General features: G+C 39.2%; 1 protein-coding gene across 5 annotated transcripts in view; it reads right to left on the bottom strand.

The window, feature by feature from the left end:
- CTNNA3 (catenin alpha 3) overlaps positions 1–21,740 on the bottom strand; it is a 1,864,976-nt gene that overhangs the window by 1,737,712 nt on the left and 105,524 nt on the right. For all 5 annotated transcript variants that reach the window (XM_081568955.1, XM_081568954.1, XM_081568943.1 and 2 more), the window contains one exon: positions 12,264–12,367. In XM_081568955.1, the coding sequence (XP_081425081.1) occupies positions 12,264–12,362 (99 nt within the window). In that variant the 5' untranslated portion in view covers positions 12,363–12,367. The remainder of the gene's footprint in view (positions 1–12,263; positions 12,368–21,740) is intronic.

Genomic DNA, 21,740 nt, shown 5'->3' with positions numbered 1-21,740 from the left:
TTTATCCATTTACTCTAGGCCATCAAATTTACTCCTGTTCTATTCTAACATAAAACTCTTTTTTATTAAAGATGTCCAGGGAAAAATATACAAAAATTACCTACTTCAAACATGAATAAGAAATAACAAACAAAAAGCCAGAACGACCAAATGAGATAGTGATTAGATTTGTAGGACTCCATAGTCAAGATTTTATAACAACACAATACGGTTTGAATATAACCCATCAGTGAGGTCATGTCCATCTCATTTCTCATGATTGTCTCTAAGTTGAGAAAGCCATTTTTGCCTCATTTTTTTAAGTTAAATATTAGTCACCAATTTTGAACCCTTTTGGCCAATGCTTGATTTATACATCTTAAAGTTCCTTCTTCAAAGCATCAGGATATTTCCATAGACCTTTAATTTTAAAACACCATCAATTATAATATATACCATCAATTTAACCACTTCTTTTCAGAATGCAAGTGTAGGTAATATTTTGTCAGTAATGAACCTGTCAAATCCAAGGCTGAGTCATGAGTCATATTATACAAGGAAAGGAGAGAACAGAGAGAAAGAAATACTGTCTTTGAGTTTCAAAGCTCACTTTCTTGCAGTCCCAAGCAAGAACAGTTGTGAAAGCCATTAGAGAAACAGAAAACTATTTTCTAAATTTATTAACTCCCATTAGCAGAAGCTGGATTTGATAGGCTAGAAAAACAGAGTCATATGAAAAAGATCGGGTGAGACAGGAAAAACAAGTAGGGACACTCTGCTTAACTAGCTCCAAGAGACTATGGAAAGAAGGAGCTCAGAGGTAAGAAAGATAAGCAAAATACCCTTCCTTATTTCCCCTCTCTGAACTCACCCATACTGGGTTGGGGTCGAGGTTGGGGGTGGTGCTCTTTTAGCATGATTGTGGGAAAACACTGAAAGCAGAGGGATTTGGCTCCATTAGCTTTGGGACTCTGGAAGAAAACTGCCTCAGAAGCTGCCATGAACAAATCCTGGGGTAGCCATAATGTAATCTTGGCATCACTGTGTAAATAGATAAAAGGAAGGCCAGTTTAGCTTTCCTAAGCCACTCTTGATTCCCATGAACTATGGATAAGACCCAGACCATCCTAGATACCCTAAAGGACAATCAAAGTATGACTGAATTGAAGATTGGTGGGATTGCCCTGAGCCCACCATGGTGAGAACCAAGGTAATCCTACAGCAAAGGCTGAGAAGTAGAGAGAGAACGCCAGACACTTGATGGAGGATGTAGCTGGGACTTGGCATGAAGCACCATCAAGGGCCAAGGTGAGGTTAAGGCATCTGTGGAGAACCATGGACCTTAAGCAGGCTGAAAAGAGCACTCTACAAATTTTATCAGCTATAGACCATATCAGACAATGCACAGTGGTGCCCAGAGGACTCATGCATGGCAGTGGTCACCATTCAGGAAAGCATTCCAGACCAGCCATCCAGCAATAATAGACACTAAGTGTCCAAAGGTTACCACATGGATCCAAAGGCTCCATCTCCCATCTCCCTGAGCTCACATAAACAACACTTTTCACCACAACCACACATTTCTCATCCAAAGAACCTGAGTAGTTACCAGAAAGGAGGATTTATATTGCTGAATCATACCAGTTTGCCAATCTTATTGGCTGAAATATTTGGTCCAGTCCAATTTAGACTGAGAGATTTATCCCAATCTCCAGGGAATGGAGTTTATGAGGAATATCAAATCACTTATGAAAGATAGAAGAGCTTAAGTGTACTGTGGATAAATCTGTGATCCCCTACAAGTAACAAAAAGGAAAACTACATTAGAATGTTCATATCCATTCTATGATGCATTCTAATTTCAGAAATGTTAAAAATATGAGGGGGAGAATGTAGAAAAATGTATCTAAACTGAAGAACTGCAGTATCTTGCAGGTCAGGGTTGAGAATGCAAATTGTTTCCTAAAAGAAAAAACTCATGAAAATCACAAACCACATTTGTTAAGCCTTAATTTACAGAGCATTCAGTACTGTGAATATGTGTGTGTGTGTGTGTGTGTGTGTGTGTGTGTGTGTGTGTGTGTGTGTACAGTTGACCCTTAAACAACATGGGTTTGAACTACAAGTGTCCACTCAAATGTGGATTTATTTCAGTAGTAAATACTACATCTGAGGCTGGCTGAATCCACAGCTGCAGAACCACGAATACCTAGAAATCTTGGATGCAGAGAGCCAGCTGTAAGTTATATGCAGATTTTCAATTGCACAGAAGGTATGTACTCCTAACCCCTGCATTGTCCAAAGGTCACCTGTCTATACGAACTCAGCTATAACAAAGTTAAGCAACTTTCTCAGAGATTATATATATATATGCATCACAGCTGCAGAACCACGAATACCTAGAAATCTTGGATGCAGAGAGCCAGCTGTAAGTTATATGCAGATTTTCAATTGCACAGAAGGTATGTACTCCTAACCCCTGCATTGTCCAAAGGTCACCTGTCTATACGAACTCAGCTATAACAAAGTTAAGCAACTTTCTCAGAGATTATATATATATATGCCGAGACAAACTATGTCATGGTTCCAAACACCCTAAAGGAGAAGCACTAGCTCTTGAAAATCTCACTTCTCAAGCCGTGCTTCCTAGTGTCCAAAAGCCAATTTCTGGGTAGAACATTATCACTTGGCATGAGACTAACCACAGGCTTGGAGAGAGAAGGGAGTGAGGGTGGCTAAGTCTAAGTCAAAGTGTGGGAAAGGTAATTCTTCTTAAGAAGAAATGCACTGGTCACACAAGACAATCACTCAGGAATCCCCTTCAAAGACTCAACTGTAGAGCAATGAATATCAGTTAGGACTCTCCTGGTGACTTCACCACGTACACATCATCAGGTAACTAAAGATACAGGGCAGTGGTTTTCAACTCTGGCTACACAGGTTGCTATTTAAATTTGAAATTTACAGCCTCCTACACTAGCTTCTCAAACTTTAAAGTGATACAAATAACATGGGATCTTATTATACCATATATATATATATATATATATATATATACATACACACACATATATACATATATATATTTTAGTAGAACAAAGAATATATTTCTAGTTGGTAATTTAATATACCTTTCCTTTTCATGGTATATAGTTTTTCTGTTTATATTTTTTAATACCAAAAACATCTTGTATGGGGCATAACCAATTAACAATGTTGTGGTAGTTTCAGGTGAACAGCAAAGAGACTCAGCCATATATATACATGTATCCATTCTCCTCCAAACCCACTTCCCATCCAGGCTGGCATATAACATTGAGCAGAATTCCAAGTGCTATACAATAGGTCTTTATTGGTTATCCATTTTAAATATAGTAGTGTGTACATATTTGATTCTGTGGATCTAGGACAGGGTTCTGCATTTTTTAAGAGTTTCCAAATGAGCCTGATACTGGCAGTCCATGGACAACACTCTGGCAGCAGTAAGGTCTACTTTAGTGACTGTATAATAGAATCACCTGGGAGGCTTTCAAAAATACTGTTAATCGGATCCTACTCCAGATGTTCTGATTTGATTGGCCTTAGCTGTAGGCTAGGACTATCAGGATGTTTATAAGTTCCTCAAGTGATGCCCTTTTGCAGCTAAGGTTGAGAAGAACTGGTTACAGGTAATTGTAAAGGTAAACTTCATGTGATGTAATATCACACTGTAATTTCAGACTTATGCATTATGAATCTCTTCCCTCATTTGCACTTCCTCCACCTAACACTGGCAAACAAAACATGCCTTGGGTACTCAGAATCCTAGAGTCCACCATAATCTAATCCATACATAGATCTATAACACCATAATCTAATACCATAACACCATAATCTAATCCATGCATAGATTCATAACATAGTGGCTTGCTGGATAAAGGATAGCTGCAGAACATGGATCCCACCTCTCAGCTGCAGTAGTTTTCCTAGAGCTGCCACTAATAGCCCCACTGGGACCTAGGAGAACTAAGAATATCACAAACAGAGCTGATAAAGGAGGTTACCCCCAGGAATTCCTTATAAATTTATTCAAGACGGACACTACCCAACCCTATTAGAAAGACAAAGAAGGGGCACCATTCTGGGGCAAGCTTTGCTCCAGGAAGCAGAACCATGCTCACCACTGGCTGATGTAATTGCCAGGCCAGCAATTTTCACACTGTAATCACCTGGGAGCTTTTAAAATCACTACCTGGTCTTACTCCCAAAGATTCTGATTTAATTAGTTTCCTGTGTGGCCTGAGCACTGGGAAGTTTATAAGCTCCCCCAGGTGAATTTAATGTGCAGTCAGGGTTAGAAACCACTGGGCTAACAGGATCTCAACACTAAGAGGAATTTTTCTGAATTGTCTAGTTAGTACTCTTCCCCCAATGTGGCTTTTGTATCTCTCACGGGGCTTAGCCACGAACCACTCCATCATAATTTATCTCACAAGGGCTCTCAACTGTGTGTGAGATATTGCACATTTCTTATCCTTCCTTAACCAGTGTGAGTGCAGAGTCTCTCCATGAGAAAATGGTCAGTCTAGAGCAGGGGTCTGCAAATTAAGTACCAACAGCCAAATCTTGCCACTTACCTTTTTCTGCAAATAATGTTTTATTGGGACACAGTCACATCCACTTGTTTATGGCTGCTTTCAAACTAAAACAGAAGAGTAGTTATAACAGAGACTCTATGGCTGTTGTTGGGCTGCACACCACAGGCCTGCAAGCCTTATAGTTACCCATCCTCCAGACTGAAGAAAAAGTCAGTAGACAGCAACAAAGACATCGATGGTTTATTGGTCAGAGAGATCTTACACAGAAGTTCCTGGAGAAACACTAGTCTTTGCTACTAGGAAGAGAAGGAGGCCACTGTTTATGGGGGGAACTGATGTCAGGTGGGATTCTCAGTTAACAAAGACTAATTAAGCCCTATAATTAAGAGGATTGGATCTAATGTGAGTGAATCAGGGACTGGTCAAGAGGGAGGATCTACAGAAAGCAGAGAACAGCCATCTTGAATGGCCTAACCACACAGCTATCAAAGCTGAAACTACTATCTGGACCTGAGCACAGAAGTTTGCCAACCGCTGGTCTAGCGACATGGAGGTGTCAAGCTGCACCAATATCTTCTGGGACAAGCTGAGTGTTCTAAAGTAGACCAGAGGATTCTATGAAGGGCAGAATCATACCATAAGCAGTGAAAATGTCCACATCTGGGGGTATATGGACATCTGGGGGTATATGGACAGTTGAACCACAATTGCTCCCATAAATCTAGCCGTTTCCACTAAAATGGCAAGTGGACCTGGACTTATCAGTCTATACTACCTGGTTGCCTACAGAATCAGTTTATAAGAGAAAGATCTTTTTTCACAGCTAAACTGGAAGTGGGTATCTGTGAGATCAATCAGAATTTGTGGAGAAAAATATTGAAAGAAAAAGTATTAACAGAAGTGAAGTGGATCAGAGGTAATCAGAGAACCCAGAACAACAAGGCAACAACATTGGTGTATTTTAAAAAAATCAGAGTCTGATAGAATAAAAGGTCTAGGAAGCAAGCTGAGAGGAAGTGAAGCATGAACAGAGACAGACATCTGCCCACAGCTAAGTTCAAAGCTAAAAGGTTCTGGTGGGGGGCTCCCCTTGCATGTTCACCGTGCACATTCCCATGGACTTCTGCTATTTTAGTCAGCTACTAGTTTTTCTTATCCTTATTTTAAGAAGCGGCTTCCTTTTTCTCAACTATTTTGTTTCTCAAGGAATATTGTAGCCTAACAACTTTCCCATGGGAGCAGTTTTCCAGCAGTAAGAGAATGCAGAAATTGAAGAATTCACTTTATAAGAAACAACTCAACTATACTGATCATCTTAAAATTTAAAACATTAAAGAGGCAGAATTAAGCTTATTTCTTCATCCCATCATACAAATAATATCTTTATACTTACTATGCCTTGCACATATAAGTACTTAAAAGATATTTAATTTACTAACTTTAGAGGTTACTTGTTAAGATTATAGTCAAAACTCCAATATTTGCTTTTAAAGTAATCTACAAGAACTCTTCCAATTTGCCTTAATTCATGGACGTAACATTCCAGGTTCCTATGCAATATTGCTCTTTACAGCATCGGACTTTGCTTCTATCACCAGTCACATCCACAGCTGGGTATTGTTTATGCTTTGGCTCCATTCCATCATTCTTTTTGGAGTTATTTCTCCACTGATCTCCAGTAGATATTGGGCACCTACCAACCTGGGGAGTTCATCTTTCAGTGTCCTATCTTTTTGCCTTTTCATACTGTTCATATGAATAACCTCAGATATGCAGATGACACCACATTTATGGCAGAAAGTGAAGAGGAACTAAAGAGCCTCTTGATGAAAGTGAAAGAGGAGAGTGAAACAGTTGGCTTAAAGCTCAACATTCAGAAAACTAAGATAATGGCATCTGGTCCCATCACTTCATAGGAAATAGATGGGGAAACAGTGGAAACAGTGTCAGACTTTATTTTGGGGGGCTCCAAAATCACTGCTGATGGTGATTGCAGCCATGAAATTAAAAGACATTTACTCTTTGGAAGGAAGTTTATGACCAACCTAGATAGCATATTTAAAAGCAGAGACATTACTTTGCCAACAAAGGTCCATCTAGTCAAGGCTATGGTTTTTCCAGTGGTCGTGTATGGATGTGAGAGTTGGACTGTGAAGAAAGGTGAGCGCTGAAGAATTGATGCTTTTGAAGTGTGGTGTTGGAGAAGACTCTTGAGAGTCCCTTGGACTGCAAGAAGATCCATCCAGTCCATCCTAAAGCAGATCAGTCCTGGGTGTTCATTGGAAGAACTGATGTTGAAGCTGAAACTCCAATACTTTGGCCACCTCATGCGAAGAGTTGACTCATTGGAAAAGAACCTAATGCTGGGAAGGATTGGGGGCAGGAGGAGAAGGGGATGACAGAGGATGAGATGGTTGGATGGCATCACCGACTCGATGGACATGGGTTTGGGCAAACTCTGGGAGTTGGTGATGGACAGGGAGGCCTGGCGTGCTGCGATTCATGGGGTCGCAAAGAGTCAGACACAACTAAGCAACTGAACTGACCTGAACTGAACAAGAACACTATATGTGCTTAGCCCTGTCTTTGAGATTTTCTTGGAACCTTCAAGACTAATTTTAATATGAATTCTATTGATAGGATAATCAGCAAGGATGCAAAAAAAAAAAAGAAGCGTGGAGATAAAACCAAAGAAATAGAAGTAAAAGGCATCGTGTTCATTCAAAATGACCCCTAAAATGACATAAAACAACCACAAACAAATGAAAACTTTTCTGAAAGAAACAAAGGAAATTATATTCTAGGAAGCTAAGAAGCCAATGCAGGTCCTCTCCCTGCTACCTGGAAGTCAATCAAATCTCTCTGTAGAACAACGGAAATAAACCCTTTGGGCATCAACATCTAAAGTGGGGTATATCAGAGAAGTTCTCCATAGTAGTCAAAGAGGAAAGAAAAACATGGTGCTTAGAAGAAGAATTAACAGTTTGTCATCCAGACACTTAAGGCAGGGAGAAGAGAGAAATTAGGGGAAACGCTGAAAGGGGCTGTTCTCATAGGAATTTCATGTGATTCTAGGTACACATAATTCATTGGGGCATATGTGACAGAGTGAAGCACAGTTTAGAAGAAAGGTATTCTCTCCTCTTCTGAAAAAGCCCAGTGTCATTCTGCTACCTTGAAAATTTAGAGGCATTGGGACCTTGGCATGTCCATTTCCAGTCTTAAAAATGGGCATCTTTGGCAGTTACCTTCTACACATCAACTAGATGAAACCAAGCAAAGAGGAAAAACACGGCAGACAGACTAGTTTGGGAGAGTTGATGAGTCAAACATCAGAGACTTCAAAAACTGGAGATGAAAGGAAGAGCAGAAGAGAAGCTTTACAGGAAAATCTTCATTCTATAATAAGTAAATGAGGGCCATTACAAGAACCCTTGATTACTGCTACTAATGTAACTTCTTCTGAAGTTTCAGCCACTGATGAAGAGGTAGGAGACCAGGGAATCAGATGACATAGGAAGACAAGCATTAGGGCTATACAGTCGATGCTCAAGGAAACTGGAAACTGTGAGGCCCCACAGAGGCTAGAGTATTATTTTGAGACTAGTTTGTGGTTTGGAAATTGGAAGGATCTGTTAAAACCATGGTAACTAGAAAACCTTATTGTCCCTCAACAGCATGAGTTTGTGGATCCAAACTTGAAAATTGCTCCAACAGAACTCTCCTCCATATCTCTACTTCTTTCTGTGTGTTGCTCGCCTTTGCACATGATATAACTGTTTAATGCTAGGTAACTGTTTAACTATACCCAAAGTCAATTCCCAAAAGAGAGGATGGCAATAGGACCAATTTACCATCATACCCCAGAGGCAGAGCTCTCATGCCAGACTGCCTCACAGGCTTCTTGCCAACCTATAATTGTCAATAAGTCAGTTGTCCACCCTGATAAGGTCAGATGTGATCAGAATGGAAAGGTGACTAATCAGATGGAGACTTAACAAAAAAAGAACCCCTGAAAAGGAAGCAATGGAAAGATAATGGTTTTCAGGATTGTTCACAAATATTCCCATCCTCCTGGGCACAGAACAAGATCACACATCTAGCATCCCCACTGACCACATGACCTGCTTTGACAAAAGCAATGTGAGTGGAACTGACATATGTCACATCCAGGTGGACAATTTAGGAGCCCTTGCATGATTCATAGTGTTCCCTTTCCCTGTTGTAACCACAGTGGAAATAAATATTGAGAGGGAATATACATTAGCCTGGGCCCCTGAGTGCCTGAATTAAAGCAGAGACCTCCCAGCCAACTCACTTTAAACATGTAGCTTGAGCAGGAAATGAACCTTTGTTAAGCCAAAATCACTGCAGATGGTGATTGCAGCCATGAAATCAAAAGACGCTTACTCCTTGGAAGGAAAGTTATAACCAACTTAGACAGCATATTAAAAAGCAGAGACATTACTTTGCCAACAAAGGTCCGTCTAGTCAAGGCTATGGTTTTTCCAGTAGTCATGTATGGATGTGAGAGTTGGACTATAAAGAAAGCTGAGTGCCAAAGAATTGATGCTTTTGAACTGTGGTGTTGGAGAAGACTCTTGACAGTCCCTTGGACTGCAAGGAGATCCAACCAGTCCATTCTAAAGGAGATCAGTCCTGGGTGTTCATTGGAAGGACTGATGTTGAAGCTGAAACTCCAATACTTTGGCCACCTGATGCGAAGAGTGGACTCATTTGAAAAGACCCTGATGCTGGGAAAGATTGAGGGCAGGAGGAGAAGGGACGACAGAGGATGAGATGGTTGGCTGGCATCACTTACTCAATAGACATGAGTTTGGGTAGGCTCCGGGAATTGGTGATGGACACGGAGGCCTGGCGTCCTGCAGTTCATGGGGTCACAAACAGTCGGACACTACTGAGCGACTGAACTGAACTGAACTGAAGCCTCAAGAGATTTGGAGGTTGCTTCATCACACCATAGCCTAGCTTATGCTGACTGATAAAAAGTTGAGCAGATATTCTTAAACTTGACCCAATGCATATTATAGAGTATATAAAAGCCATCCCTAAGGGACTCCCAGAAACAGATGTGAAACACTATCAAAGTGGAAACCACGAAAAGGCTAAGAGGTCCTACAAGAGTTAGAGGTGAGAGACAGAGTAATAATGTTTATTACTATTGATCTAACTCTATATTTACCACTTGAAAACATGAAATATATTTATATCAGAAAATATATTTGAACCTTTGCCCCCGCAAAAGATCTTCTGTCTTCATTGGAGATAACGTTATGAGGAGCTTGTTATTGTTCTTAAGGGATTTTAAATTAATTCTTCTAGCTCACATTCTATATGAATCTGACACATAGCAAATTATATTTTGTGGCAAATAAGATTATAGACAGGTCCATTATGTAACAACTGTAGCATGCTTTAGCAGTTCATATCTCCTTCAGAGAGTATACAACATAGAGATGTAAATTCTTTTCATCGCAATTCTGCATAAATAGACTTTCTGCACTGCATTGCCAAACTTGGATCTTGAAAGTGATAAAGTACAGATGCCTACAGTTGCAATCATAAAAATGTAATTGCTGAGAAAAAAATTATTTCTGATCCATTGGAGGAATTTATTACAGAAGGATGCAACTGTGTAAGTTATCACACATAGAAAATGAAAGTGAATGAGTGAAATATATCCCAGCCTGAACATCCCTGCAAAATGACCTAGTGATTTACCTGTGCCCAAAAGAAAAAAAAATAGATTAAAGATAAATCAAGTTTGGTCAGAAAGACTGGTAACTATAAAAAGAGCAGAATAAAGATTTATGAATCAATGAATTTAGAAGCCAGAGTGACATAATAGTATCTATGACCAATTACTCCAAAAATTAAAATGTAATTTTGACTTTGAGTTATATACAGAGATGGTAAGTAATTTCTGTGGAACCTTGAAAGCAAAGGAATATAACATGAAGATAAATAATGATGAAAGGTGAGACTTTTTTAATGGGATTACTAAATAACTTTATCTGGTGGCATTATGAACTTAAAGATCATTAACTTCTTTTGGAATGTTTTCCACTATAATCAGAGACTATATTACATGCTTAAAATAAACAATGTAACTATTTCAAATTAAACACTCTTTGAAAAAAAAAGAATGTGATGAGATACTTAGTATGATGCTATTCTAGTAAAATATCTTTAATTTAATGGAACTTTTTATTGTATTGATAGGTAATACATGATCAAAGTGACAAGAAGGTTGTTCATCAAATCCCAATTAACGACTCTGACTTTGAAATGTACTGGTCTTTTGTAAGGAGAATCCCATTATAATGAAAATCAAGAGCTTGGGCAAATAAGTTTGTTGTACAAAAATTCTCTTTTTAACATGAGACCATTCTGTGGGTGGCAAAGACAGGGACTTCAGTGAAGTTTCAGAGTCATCTAATATCAATTTCATACCAGGTATCAGTGTCTTATGGACTGCCAAAGCTCATGATTAAGCTATCATCAGTGAGGCACATGTTTTAAATTGTCTTTCCAGTAGGAGATAACAACTATGCTAAGTGAAAATATGTACAAAGCTTATTCTCATAGCTACACTCCTCCCCACCATCCACCTCACAACGAAGACAAACAGAAGATGTTTAAATTATCAGAGGTAAGGTCAGTGTCATTTCTCACTTCAGAAACCCTAGAGTACCTCAAGGCCTTAGAAAGAGAGACAATTTGTCTTAGGGGGTATGATGGAAGGTAAGCCTAAAGAGGAGTTTTCTCACAAATTTGGGGTTAAAAACAAAAAACTTAAATCTGTATTATAGTGTAAGTTTCTCTAAGCTCTGCTCTAAGAAAAGCCAATAAATAAAACCTGGGCTTACATAATAAAGTCAGAGAATCATTATGCATATTATCAAGGAATTGTTCACTTTATGAAAGATTTTATCATAGAATAACTTAAATATCTGCTTTTCTCATACATTTTGGTATTTTTAAAATAATTTCCTATTTGACAGATGAGCCACCATGTGCTCTGAGGCAAGTCACTGAAATTCTCGAGGCTGTTTCTAGCTGTTTCCTCTTCTGTGTAATAAGAATGGTTTTAACCATGCTGCCTGCCTCATTCAGGTTTCATGACAACTGAACAAGATAAGTTGCATAAAGAGAGGGCAATGGCACCCCACTCCAGTACTCTTGCCTGGAAAATCCCATGGACGGAGGAGCCTGGTAGGCTGCAGTCCATGGGGTCGCTAGGAGTCGGACACGACTGAGCGACCTCACTTTCACTTTTCCCTTTCATGCACTGGAGAAGGAAATGGCAACCCACTCCAGTGTTCTTGCCTGGAGAATCCCAGGGACGGCGGAGCCTGGTGGGCTGCCGTCTCTGGGGTCGCACAGAGTTGGACACAACTGAAGCGACTTGGACACAACTGAAGCGACTTCGCAGCAGCACTTTGAGAACTGCATGTGCATATTATTACTTTTTTGCTTTTTAAAGAGAATCTGGGGAGGAACTTTCAGAATGTTATCATTATTATTACTAAATAGATACTTTGGTACACTTTAAAAACATTTTAAAGGACAATTTTGGATAACATATTCATTCTATAAAAATAAAATCTTTCCATTATTTATTTTTCCTATGTTTCTTAGTACTTTTGCAGTTACTATTCATTGTAATTTCCATGGTATCAATACCTGGATTATGAGAGGCTCCAGTAGTTTCTCTACAGTGAATGTCTGGACCCGCAGATCCTGAGGATTGATACTCAGTGTGATTGGTGTTTCAGCTGACATGCTGCCTGTGCACAAAAACAAAAAGACATTTACTAATAAAGAAAAATACTTTCTAGAGGAAAGCACTAATGAAAATCATAGCATATGTGTGATTAGTAGTCAAGCACCACCTCCTGCTATTAGCTGTAGCCAGAGGACAAAGGTGCCAAGTCCATCAAATAGAGAAACAAGATAATTCCTCGAATGTTTTCTCAGGTCATGTTTCTGGGCTTGGGTCCTCTAACAAATTAATTTATGCTGGTTTGTTTATGACTAAAATTATAACCCAGCCAAGGTGAGTTTGCATTTGATCAGGAGTCTTAAGTAAAAAATGAATGGCTGAATTGGTGACACACATCTTGCAGCAAACACATGCTTTGACTTCCATGAAATCATAAGCACTAAGGCAACCAGAGCCCATATTTTCCCTGTTGTTAATGATCATTCAGATGAGGAACTAGGTAGGACTTTGGAAGACATGATACATCTCTCTATTTGGGGAATCATTTGTGGGTTTTGATTTGGAGAAGAAAGTTTTGGGTAATTTACTTTCCTTTACAGAAAAGAAACTAACATAAATTGGCATAGTTATTATAAAAAGAAAGGCAAATCTTCACATTTGGGCAAGACAAAATAAGAAAAACATTGCAAACCATTCTTTCAGACATTAATATAAATCTTAAAAGTCAGTTCAGTGAGATTTTTTAATAAGAATACATATATAGCAAGTGACCATGTATAGAATTTCATAACATATTCAAAGTAACACATCAGCCATGAAGATTATTACCCAAATGTCTAAGCCCACAAATCTACATTAACTTATTCACAGTCAATAATCACCCAGCAAGTAGTTACTGAAGGTTCACAGGATAACAGTAAGAAACACATCTATCCTATAGATAACTTGGCCTATTATTAGCCTATAAACTATTATAGTCTAAGTGTGTGTTACTATCAATGCACAAATCTTTCCATTTAGTTGTTACCTATTTTCTTTCAAAGTTTCTTCCAAACTTTCTTCCAAGTTTCTTATTTTCTTACAAAGTCCATTCGTAAAACCAAGGTTGGTTTTGGTTTTGTGAATGGACTATGGATAGACAGATGAATGAGTGAAAGAAAGAATGACACATTTTCATGAAATCATGTTTTATCCCAGAATCAGTCCTTTCAACACTCCTCTCAATCTCAGGGATTCTAGGAAAGAATAGTGTTCTTTTTTCTATACCTCTTCCTCCAACATCTAAGCGAAGTCAGAATCTCAGGATAGGGCCCATGTTCCCTCCAACTCCTTACCCTGAGAGTCTACCCCTATCCTCCTACTTTCTCAACTCCCACTGTTGTAGTTCCACAAAATCAGCATCTCTCTGCCCTTCAGCCTCTCCTGCTCTCTCAAATCCTTCCCCTGGATCCATAAATGTTTTAGTGTATATAGCCAAAGATAATCATTATCTCTTCATATACATGTAAGTGAAAAGATCAGTGCTTCACTAAGCCTACACTATGTGCCTGATTCATGTGCGGAGAGATGCACAAACAAAACCACCCTGTACAAAAAAAAAAAAAAACTTCCTTATTGGCTCTTTTCTCGATGTAATTTAATTCTTAGATAATAATAATTTGTCAAATAGAGGCAAATACTATAGAGCCTAGAAACCTTCAGTTCAGTTCAGTTGCTCAGTGTGTCCAACTCTTTGCAACCCCATGAATTGCAGCACGCCAGGCCTCTCTGTCCATCACCAACTCCCGGAGTCTACCCAAACTCATGTCCATCGAGTCGGTGATGCCATCCAACCATCTCATCCTCTGTCGTTCCCTTCTCCTCCTGCCCCCAATCCTTCCCAGCATTAGGGTCTTTTCCAATGAGTCAACTCTTCGCATGAGGTGCCCAAAGAATTGGAGTTTCAGCTTCAACATCAGACCTTCCAATGAACACCCAGGATTGATCTCTTTTAGGATGGATTCATTGGATCTCCTTGCAGTCCAAGGGACTCTCAAGAGTCTTCTCCAACACCACACTTCAAAAGCATCAATTCTTCGGTGCTCAGCTTTCTTCACCATCCAACTCTCACATCCATACATGACCACTGGAAAAACCGTAGCCTTGACTAGACAGACTTTTGTTGGCAAAGTAATGTCTCTGCTTTTAAATATGCTATCTAGGTTGGTCAAAACCTTCCTTCCAAGGAGTAAGCGTCTGTTAATTTCATGGCTGCAATCACCATCAGCAGTGATTTTGGAGCCCAAAAAAATAAAGTCTGACACTGTTTCCACTGTTTCCCCGTCTATTACCCATGAAGTGATGGAACCAGATGCCATGATCTTAGTTTTCTGAATGTTGAGCTTTAAGCCAATTTTTTCACTCTCCTCTTTCACTTTCATCAAGAGGCTCTTTAGTTCTTCTTCACTTTCTGCCATAAGTGTGGTGTCATCCACATATCTGAGCTTATTGATATTTCTCCTGGCAATCTTGATTCCAGCTTGTGTTTCTTCCAGCCCAGTGTTTCTCATGATGTACTCTGCATATAAGTTAAATAAGCGAGGTAACAATATACAGCCTTGACATACTCCTTTTCCTATTTGGAACCAGTCTGTTGTTCCATGTCCAGTTCTAACTGTTGCTTCCTGACCTGCCTACAGGTTTCTCAAGAGACAGGTCAGATGGTCTGGTATTCCCATCTCTTTCAGAATTTTCCACAGCTTATTGTGATCCACACAGTCAAAGGCTTTGGCATAGTCAATAAAGCAGAAATAGATGTTTTTCTGGAACCCTCTTGCTTTTTCGATGATCCAGCGGATGTTGGCAATTTGATCTCTGGTTCCTCTGCCATTTTGAAAGCCAGCTTGAACATCTGGAAGTTCACGGTTCATGTATTGCTAAAGCCTGGTTTGGAGAATTTTGAGCATTACTTTGCTAGCATGTGAGATGAGTGCAATTGTGCGGCAGTTTGAGCATTCTTTGGCATTGCCTTTCTTTGGGATTGGAATGAAAACTGACCTTTTCCAGTCTTGTGGCCACTGCTGAGTTTTCCAAATTTGCTGGCATATCGAGTGCAGCACTTTCACAGCATCACCTTTGAGGATTTGAAATAGCTCAACTGGAATTCCATCACCTCCTCTAGCTTTGTTTGTAGTGATGCTTTCTAAGACCCACTTGACTTCACATTCCAGGATGTCTGGCTCTAGGTGAGTGATCATACCATTGTGATTATCTGGGTCATGAAGATCTTTTTTGTACAGTTCTTCTGTGTATTCTTGCCACCTCTTCTTAACATCTTCCGCTTCTGTTAGGTCCATACCATTTCTGTCCTTTATCGAGCCTATCTTTGCATGAAATGTTCCTTTGGTATCTCTAATTTTCTTGAAGAGATCTCTAGTCTTTCCCAATCTGTTGTTTTCCTCTATTTCTTTGCACTGATTGCTGAGGAAGACTTCTTATCTCTCCTTGCTATTCTTTGGAACTCTGCATTCAGATGGGAATACCTTTCCTTTTCTCCTTTGCTTTTTGCTTCTCTTCTTTTCCCAGCTATCTGTAAGGCCTCCTCAGACAGCCATTTTGCTTTTTTGCATTTCTTTTCCATGGGAATTGTCTTGATCCCTGTCTGCTGTCCAAATACATGCCACATGGCTACATGCCATGACTCTCTTACTACAAAAATGGATATGTGAAGTATTCTTGAGAATAATAAGAATCTGCCAAAGACTATCTCCAGTGACTCAACAGAGAAATTTGCACATATAGTCAAAATTGTGATTTCAAATAAGCTTATAATCAAACATACTCATAATTAATATTTATAATTCTTTCATATATCTTGTTAAAAACAAAGATAATTATGCTGAAAATTTCAAATGAAACAATTATGACAAATCTAATAATTTAAGAAAGCATTTAAGTACAATTACATCTCCAAAATTGAGTATACTATATTAAAAATACTAACACTGTACATACTAATCACTTTGTGTATAGTATCAAAACAGTTTCTAGTTAACTGAGGAAACTGATTTGGATATCAAGGCAATCAGTTCAGTTCAGTTCAGTCACTCAGTTCTGTCCGACTCTTTGCGACCCCATGAATCACAGCACACCAGGCCTCCCTGTCCATCACCAACTCCCAGAGTCTACCCAAACCCATGTCCATCGAGTCGGTGATGCCATCCAGCCATCTCATCCTATGTCATCCCCTTCTCCTCCTGCCCCCAATCCTCCCCAGCATTAGGGTCTTTTCCAATGAGTCAACTCTTCGCATGAGGCGGCCAAAGTATTGGAGTTTCAACTTCAACATCAGTCCTTCCAATGAACACCCAAGATTGATCTCCTTTAGGATGGACTGGTTGGATCTTCTTGCAGTCCAAGGGGCTCTCAAGAGTCTCTCCAACACCACAGTTCAAAAGCATCAGTTCTTCGGCGCTCAGCTTTCTTTACTGTCCAACTCTCACATCCATACATAACTACTGGAAAAACCATAGCCTTGACTAGACGGATCTTTGTTGGCAAAGTAATGTCTCTGCTTTTAAGTATGATATCTAGGTTGGTCATAACTTTCCTTTCAAGGAGTAAGCGTCTTTTAATTTCATGGCTGCAATCACCATCTGCAGTGATTTTGGAGCCCAAAAAAATAAAGTCTGACACTGTTTCCACTGTTTCCCCATCTATTACCCATGAAGTGATGGAACCAGATGCCATGATCTTAGTTTTCTGAATGTCGAGCTTTAAGCCAATTTTTTCACTCTCCTCTTTCACTTTCATCAAGAGGCTCTTTAGTTCTTCTTCACTTTCTGCCATAAGTGTGGTGTCATCCACATATCTGAGCTTATTGATATTTCTCCTGGCAATCTTGATTCCAGCTTGTGTTTCTTCCAGCCCAGCGTTTTCTCATGATGTACTCTGCATATAAGTTAAATAAGCAGGGTGACAATATACAGCCTTGACGTACTCCTTTTCCTGTTTGGAACCAGTCTGTTGTTTCATGTCCAGTTCTAACTGTTGCTTCCTGACCTGCCTACAGGTTTCTCAAGAGACAGGTCAGATGGTCTGGTATTCCCATCTCTTTCAGAATTTTCCACAGTTTATGGTGATCCACACAGTCAAAGGCTTTGGCATAGTCAATAAAGCAGAAATAGATGTTTTTCTGGAACTCTCTTGCTTTTTCGATGATCCAGCGGATGTTGGCAATTTGATCTCTGGTTCCTCTGCCTTTTCTAAAACCAGCTTGAACATCTGGAAGTTCACAGTTCACATATTGCTGAAGCCTGGCTTGGAGAATTTTGAGCATTACTTTACTAGCATGTGAGATGAGTGCAATTGTGCGGTAGTTTGAACATTCTTTGGCATTGCCTTTCTTTGGGATTGGAATTAAAACTGAACTTTTCCAGTCCTGTGGCCACTGCTGAGTTTTCAAGGCAATAATAGGCATCAAACTGCAGAATTTTGCAAATGAAGTCAAAGCAAGATCAAAGTCTGATGAATTTTTACCAACCTTTTGTAGCCATAATGCAACGTGAATCCAAAACAAAAATCCTCCTAGGGTATGGGTATTATAATCCAAGGCATTTGCATTTTATAATCCACAAAATTTTAAGAGTTAGAAAGTACCTCCGAAACAATTCAAGGACACCTCCGACAGTGTCGTTCATTTCAACAATGTACTGGGAAATGAGATGCTCACTATACCATTAAATGCCAGTAATTACTTTTATAAAGTTCTTCCTCATGTTGAGTCGAAATCTGAAACTTTTTAACTTCTAACCACTAGAGAGTTTTATAAAGTGGGAAAGGTTCAGGTTTGGAAACAAGCAGACCATATTAAACCCCAATTTTCAGAATTTAAGGAGGAAAACAAATCTCTTGACAGCAGTAATAGATGTCTCCAGGGATAGTTTGTAAGGCAGAACAAAGTACCATGTGGATACTTCCTTTCTCCTCAGGTTGCCTTTGTCCATATGCCTAAATTTTCTTTACTACGCTTTATTCCTTGCATTAAATTGAGCTTATAGAAATTTAAAAATCATTCAGTTTAACAAGTATTTCACTTTTAAGTGAAGTTAACTCTGAGAGGTCATGGGGGATACACATTCAATTATGCTTCAGAAGAGTCCATGAGACCAAGGTGATGTGTCCTCCCAGAGCTCATATATATCTTTTCTGATACACTCAGTACCCCCAACTCTCTACTTAGTCCAAGTCCGCTTCCAATGCCTATGCCAGCCTCTTTCTGCAACCCAAACTTCTAAGTGCAAATGACAACATGCCCATCCCTATACCTGAGAGGTAGCCAAGAGGCAGCAGTTTGCTGATAAGTATTATGGAACTCAGACATGCAAGTTGTTCATTTCATGTACCCAAGGCCTCTCAAGTACAAGATAGAGCCAGAAGTGGAAAGGAAAGGAAACTGACCGTCAGGGGCAAGGGTGGGCTCCCTGTCCATCACCTCATTCTAACAGGAAATGTCAAGGAATACAAGAATTCTAAATCCAGATCTATATCTTTCAGGTCAATTTGGAGGTATATTTCTCAAGGTAGAAAGATAAGAGGATAGAACCTCTTTTAGCAACTTGTTAGCTCGATTTGTGGCTTTCCAATATGTAAGTATGGTATGTAGGCCTCCATGTATACTTTCATTCTGCTCACTACAAATGTTAAGGACAAGACTACCCAAACTTTCTAGCACTCCATATCACCAAGCTCTGCCCTTTTAGTCAGATTTTCTCTTTCATTCTATCCTCAATCTTCTAAAACATGCAGTTAACACAGAGGTATGGTAAAAAGTCATCAGTTCTTCCATGTTTAGGAAGACTTCTAAGCTTCTGCAACTGGAGAAGGAAATGGCAACCCACTCCAGTATTCTTGCCTGGAGAATCCCAGGGACAGCGGAGCCTGGTGGGCTGCTGTCTATGGGGTCGCACAGAGTCGGACACGACTGAAGCAACTTAGCAGCAGCAGCAGCAGCAACAAAATTACTGCTCTTTTCCTCTCTGTTTCCCCCTCATTCAAATGCTCTCTGTTATTACTTTTTCCTTAAGTTTACTTGTTTCCATGCAAGAGTTGTTATTCACTGCATATATTTCTGTACTCCTTTTATTAAAATTATTTTTGTGAACATTCAGCATTACATTCATGAGAAAATAATTTAAATATTCAAAAACACAACAGAATTCATAAGTCATTGATTTCCATGAAGATTACTTAAACTGTTTTTCCATGTACCTATGTTTATTATTACTTATTTATTATTGACCCTCTCTCATGTGATTTTCTCTAGATAATCATTATGCATTATCTCTATTAACATGGTTCTTTCTATGCCCTAATTACTGTCATAACATTAACACACACACACATCATATGTGTGTGTACACATTCACATGCCTTTGATGGTTTTATCTGAGAATAGATTTCTTTCCTTCAAGTCTAAAGTCTTTGGGCTTCATGAGATCCATTTGGGATCTCATTTAGTGAAATATAAAGGGGAAATACTTTTAGTAGGTCCCAATCCCCACCATCTTCAGTGGTAAAGAATCCGCCTGCCAATGCAGGGGATGTGGATTTGATCCCTGGGTCAGGAAGATCCCCTGGTGAAGGAAATGACAACCCACTCCAGTATTCTTGCCAGGGAAATCCCATGGACAGAGGAGCTTGGCAGGCTACAGTTCATAGGGTCACAAAAGAATTGGACATGACTTAGTGACTAAACAACAAAAACATCCCATGATCATCACAAATGTTAATATTAGCTGACACTGTACTTCCAAAATATCAAAAGAAACGGTGAGCAACTAATTAAGGGTTTCCAAGTACTGAGATAATTTCATGAAAGAGAACATTTATTTTAATTATCATTAAAAATTTATATCTCCCCCATCGGCATCCCTTAGAAGGGTTAGCTGAATGTTGTTAGGAGCAATGTGAAGGAGTGGAACCAAATGTTAATTGACCAAAAACTCATCTAAATTGTAATAAACAGGTTTAAGTAAAGAAAAGGAAAAATGGGGCATGGGGGATTTACTGCATAATATTATCACAGTTGATTTTGTATAATTAAGTCTTAGCTAGAGTGAAACCAAATGGAAAGGGGACAACTATAATTTAAAAAATTTCTACTATAATGTCTATAATAGCTATTTTCCAAGTACACCTCCATCCCCACCCCAAACCCCCATTTCCATGTTTCTAATGCAATCATCTACTGGGTTGTTTGTCCTGTCAAGAAAGAAATACACACATCTTTTACTCACTTGGTGAACAAAAGGATCTTAGGTTTGTCAGAGTCAATAAAATCAAGCAATTGTCTAATAATTGAATTTCTCTCTTTTCAGATGTTCTTCTTACACTTTACAAATACTTTCCATGCATTTGTTTAAGATCAATAATCAGTGTAAGCTCTTCTACCTTGCTTTTTGGTCAATTATAAGACCTAAATGATTTGAGATCAGAGGCACCCCTAGACTATAGAGCACCATTCATTTATTCACTAATTCAACTTATATTTATTGTTTCTACTTTGTGCTGGCCATGGGAAAGGAGACAGCACAAACAATAAACCTAATAACAGTAACATTGTTTAGTACCTTAGAAAAAGACATGCTAGCAAAAAAGAAAAAGTAAAACGGAGTAAGTGATGAGAGAGTTGGGAGCAGACTGCAGTATTAAATAAGATCAATATTAACCTCAATGAGAAGGGTACATTTGAGCAAAGACTTCAAGATGTTAGGAAATTAGCCAAGCAGAGGTCTGGGAGAAGAGCATTCTAGGCAGAGATAACAACTGGAGCAAAAAACCTAATGACAAGAGAGTATTGTCATGTTTGCAGATGAGCAAGGAGGCCAGTGTAAGTGGGTTAGAGTGAACTACAAAAAGCACAGTAAAAGAGAAGATCAGAATGGTAATGGAGTTAGTTAAGGGGGGTGCAGGGGGGAACTGCAGATCATATCAAACCATGAGACATAGTGCAGGGGTTTGAACACTAGAGAAACATAATCTGTTTTATATTTTGAAAGGATCACTCTGGCGAATAAAATGAAGTATTGAGGGCAAGAGCAAAATTAGGGACACTATTGGGAGACTTCTGTAGTGACCCCGAGGAGAGAGAATAATGGCCTAAACCTGACTGGTGGCAGCAGGAGTGAACAGAAGTGTTCAGATTGTAGATAATCGTGAACAACTAGGAATTCCGGAGAGATTGAACAGAGGATAAAAAGAACTCAAGATATCTTTAAGGTTCTTGTCTGAAGCAACTGGAAGGATGGTATTGTCATTAACTGAGGTAGGGATGCTACAGGAGGAACAGGAAGATGAAGAGCCCAGTTTGGGACATGAGTTGAGATACATACAAATTTAAGACGTATAATAGACATCCAAGTAAAGATGGTATTAGTAAGTAGGCAGTTAGATATATG

Source organism: Giraffa tippelskirchi, chromosome 2 (genome assembly GCF_054371585.1).
Source record: "Giraffa tippelskirchi isolate mGirTip1 chromosome 2, T2T-mGirTip1v1.2.pri, whole genome shotgun sequence".
Classification (NCBI taxonomy): Eukaryota; Metazoa; Chordata; class Mammalia; order Artiodactyla; family Giraffidae; genus Giraffa; species Giraffa tippelskirchi.
The sequence above is the reverse complement of the archived record's forward strand: the minus strand, read 5'-3'. Positions and strand labels throughout refer to the sequence as shown.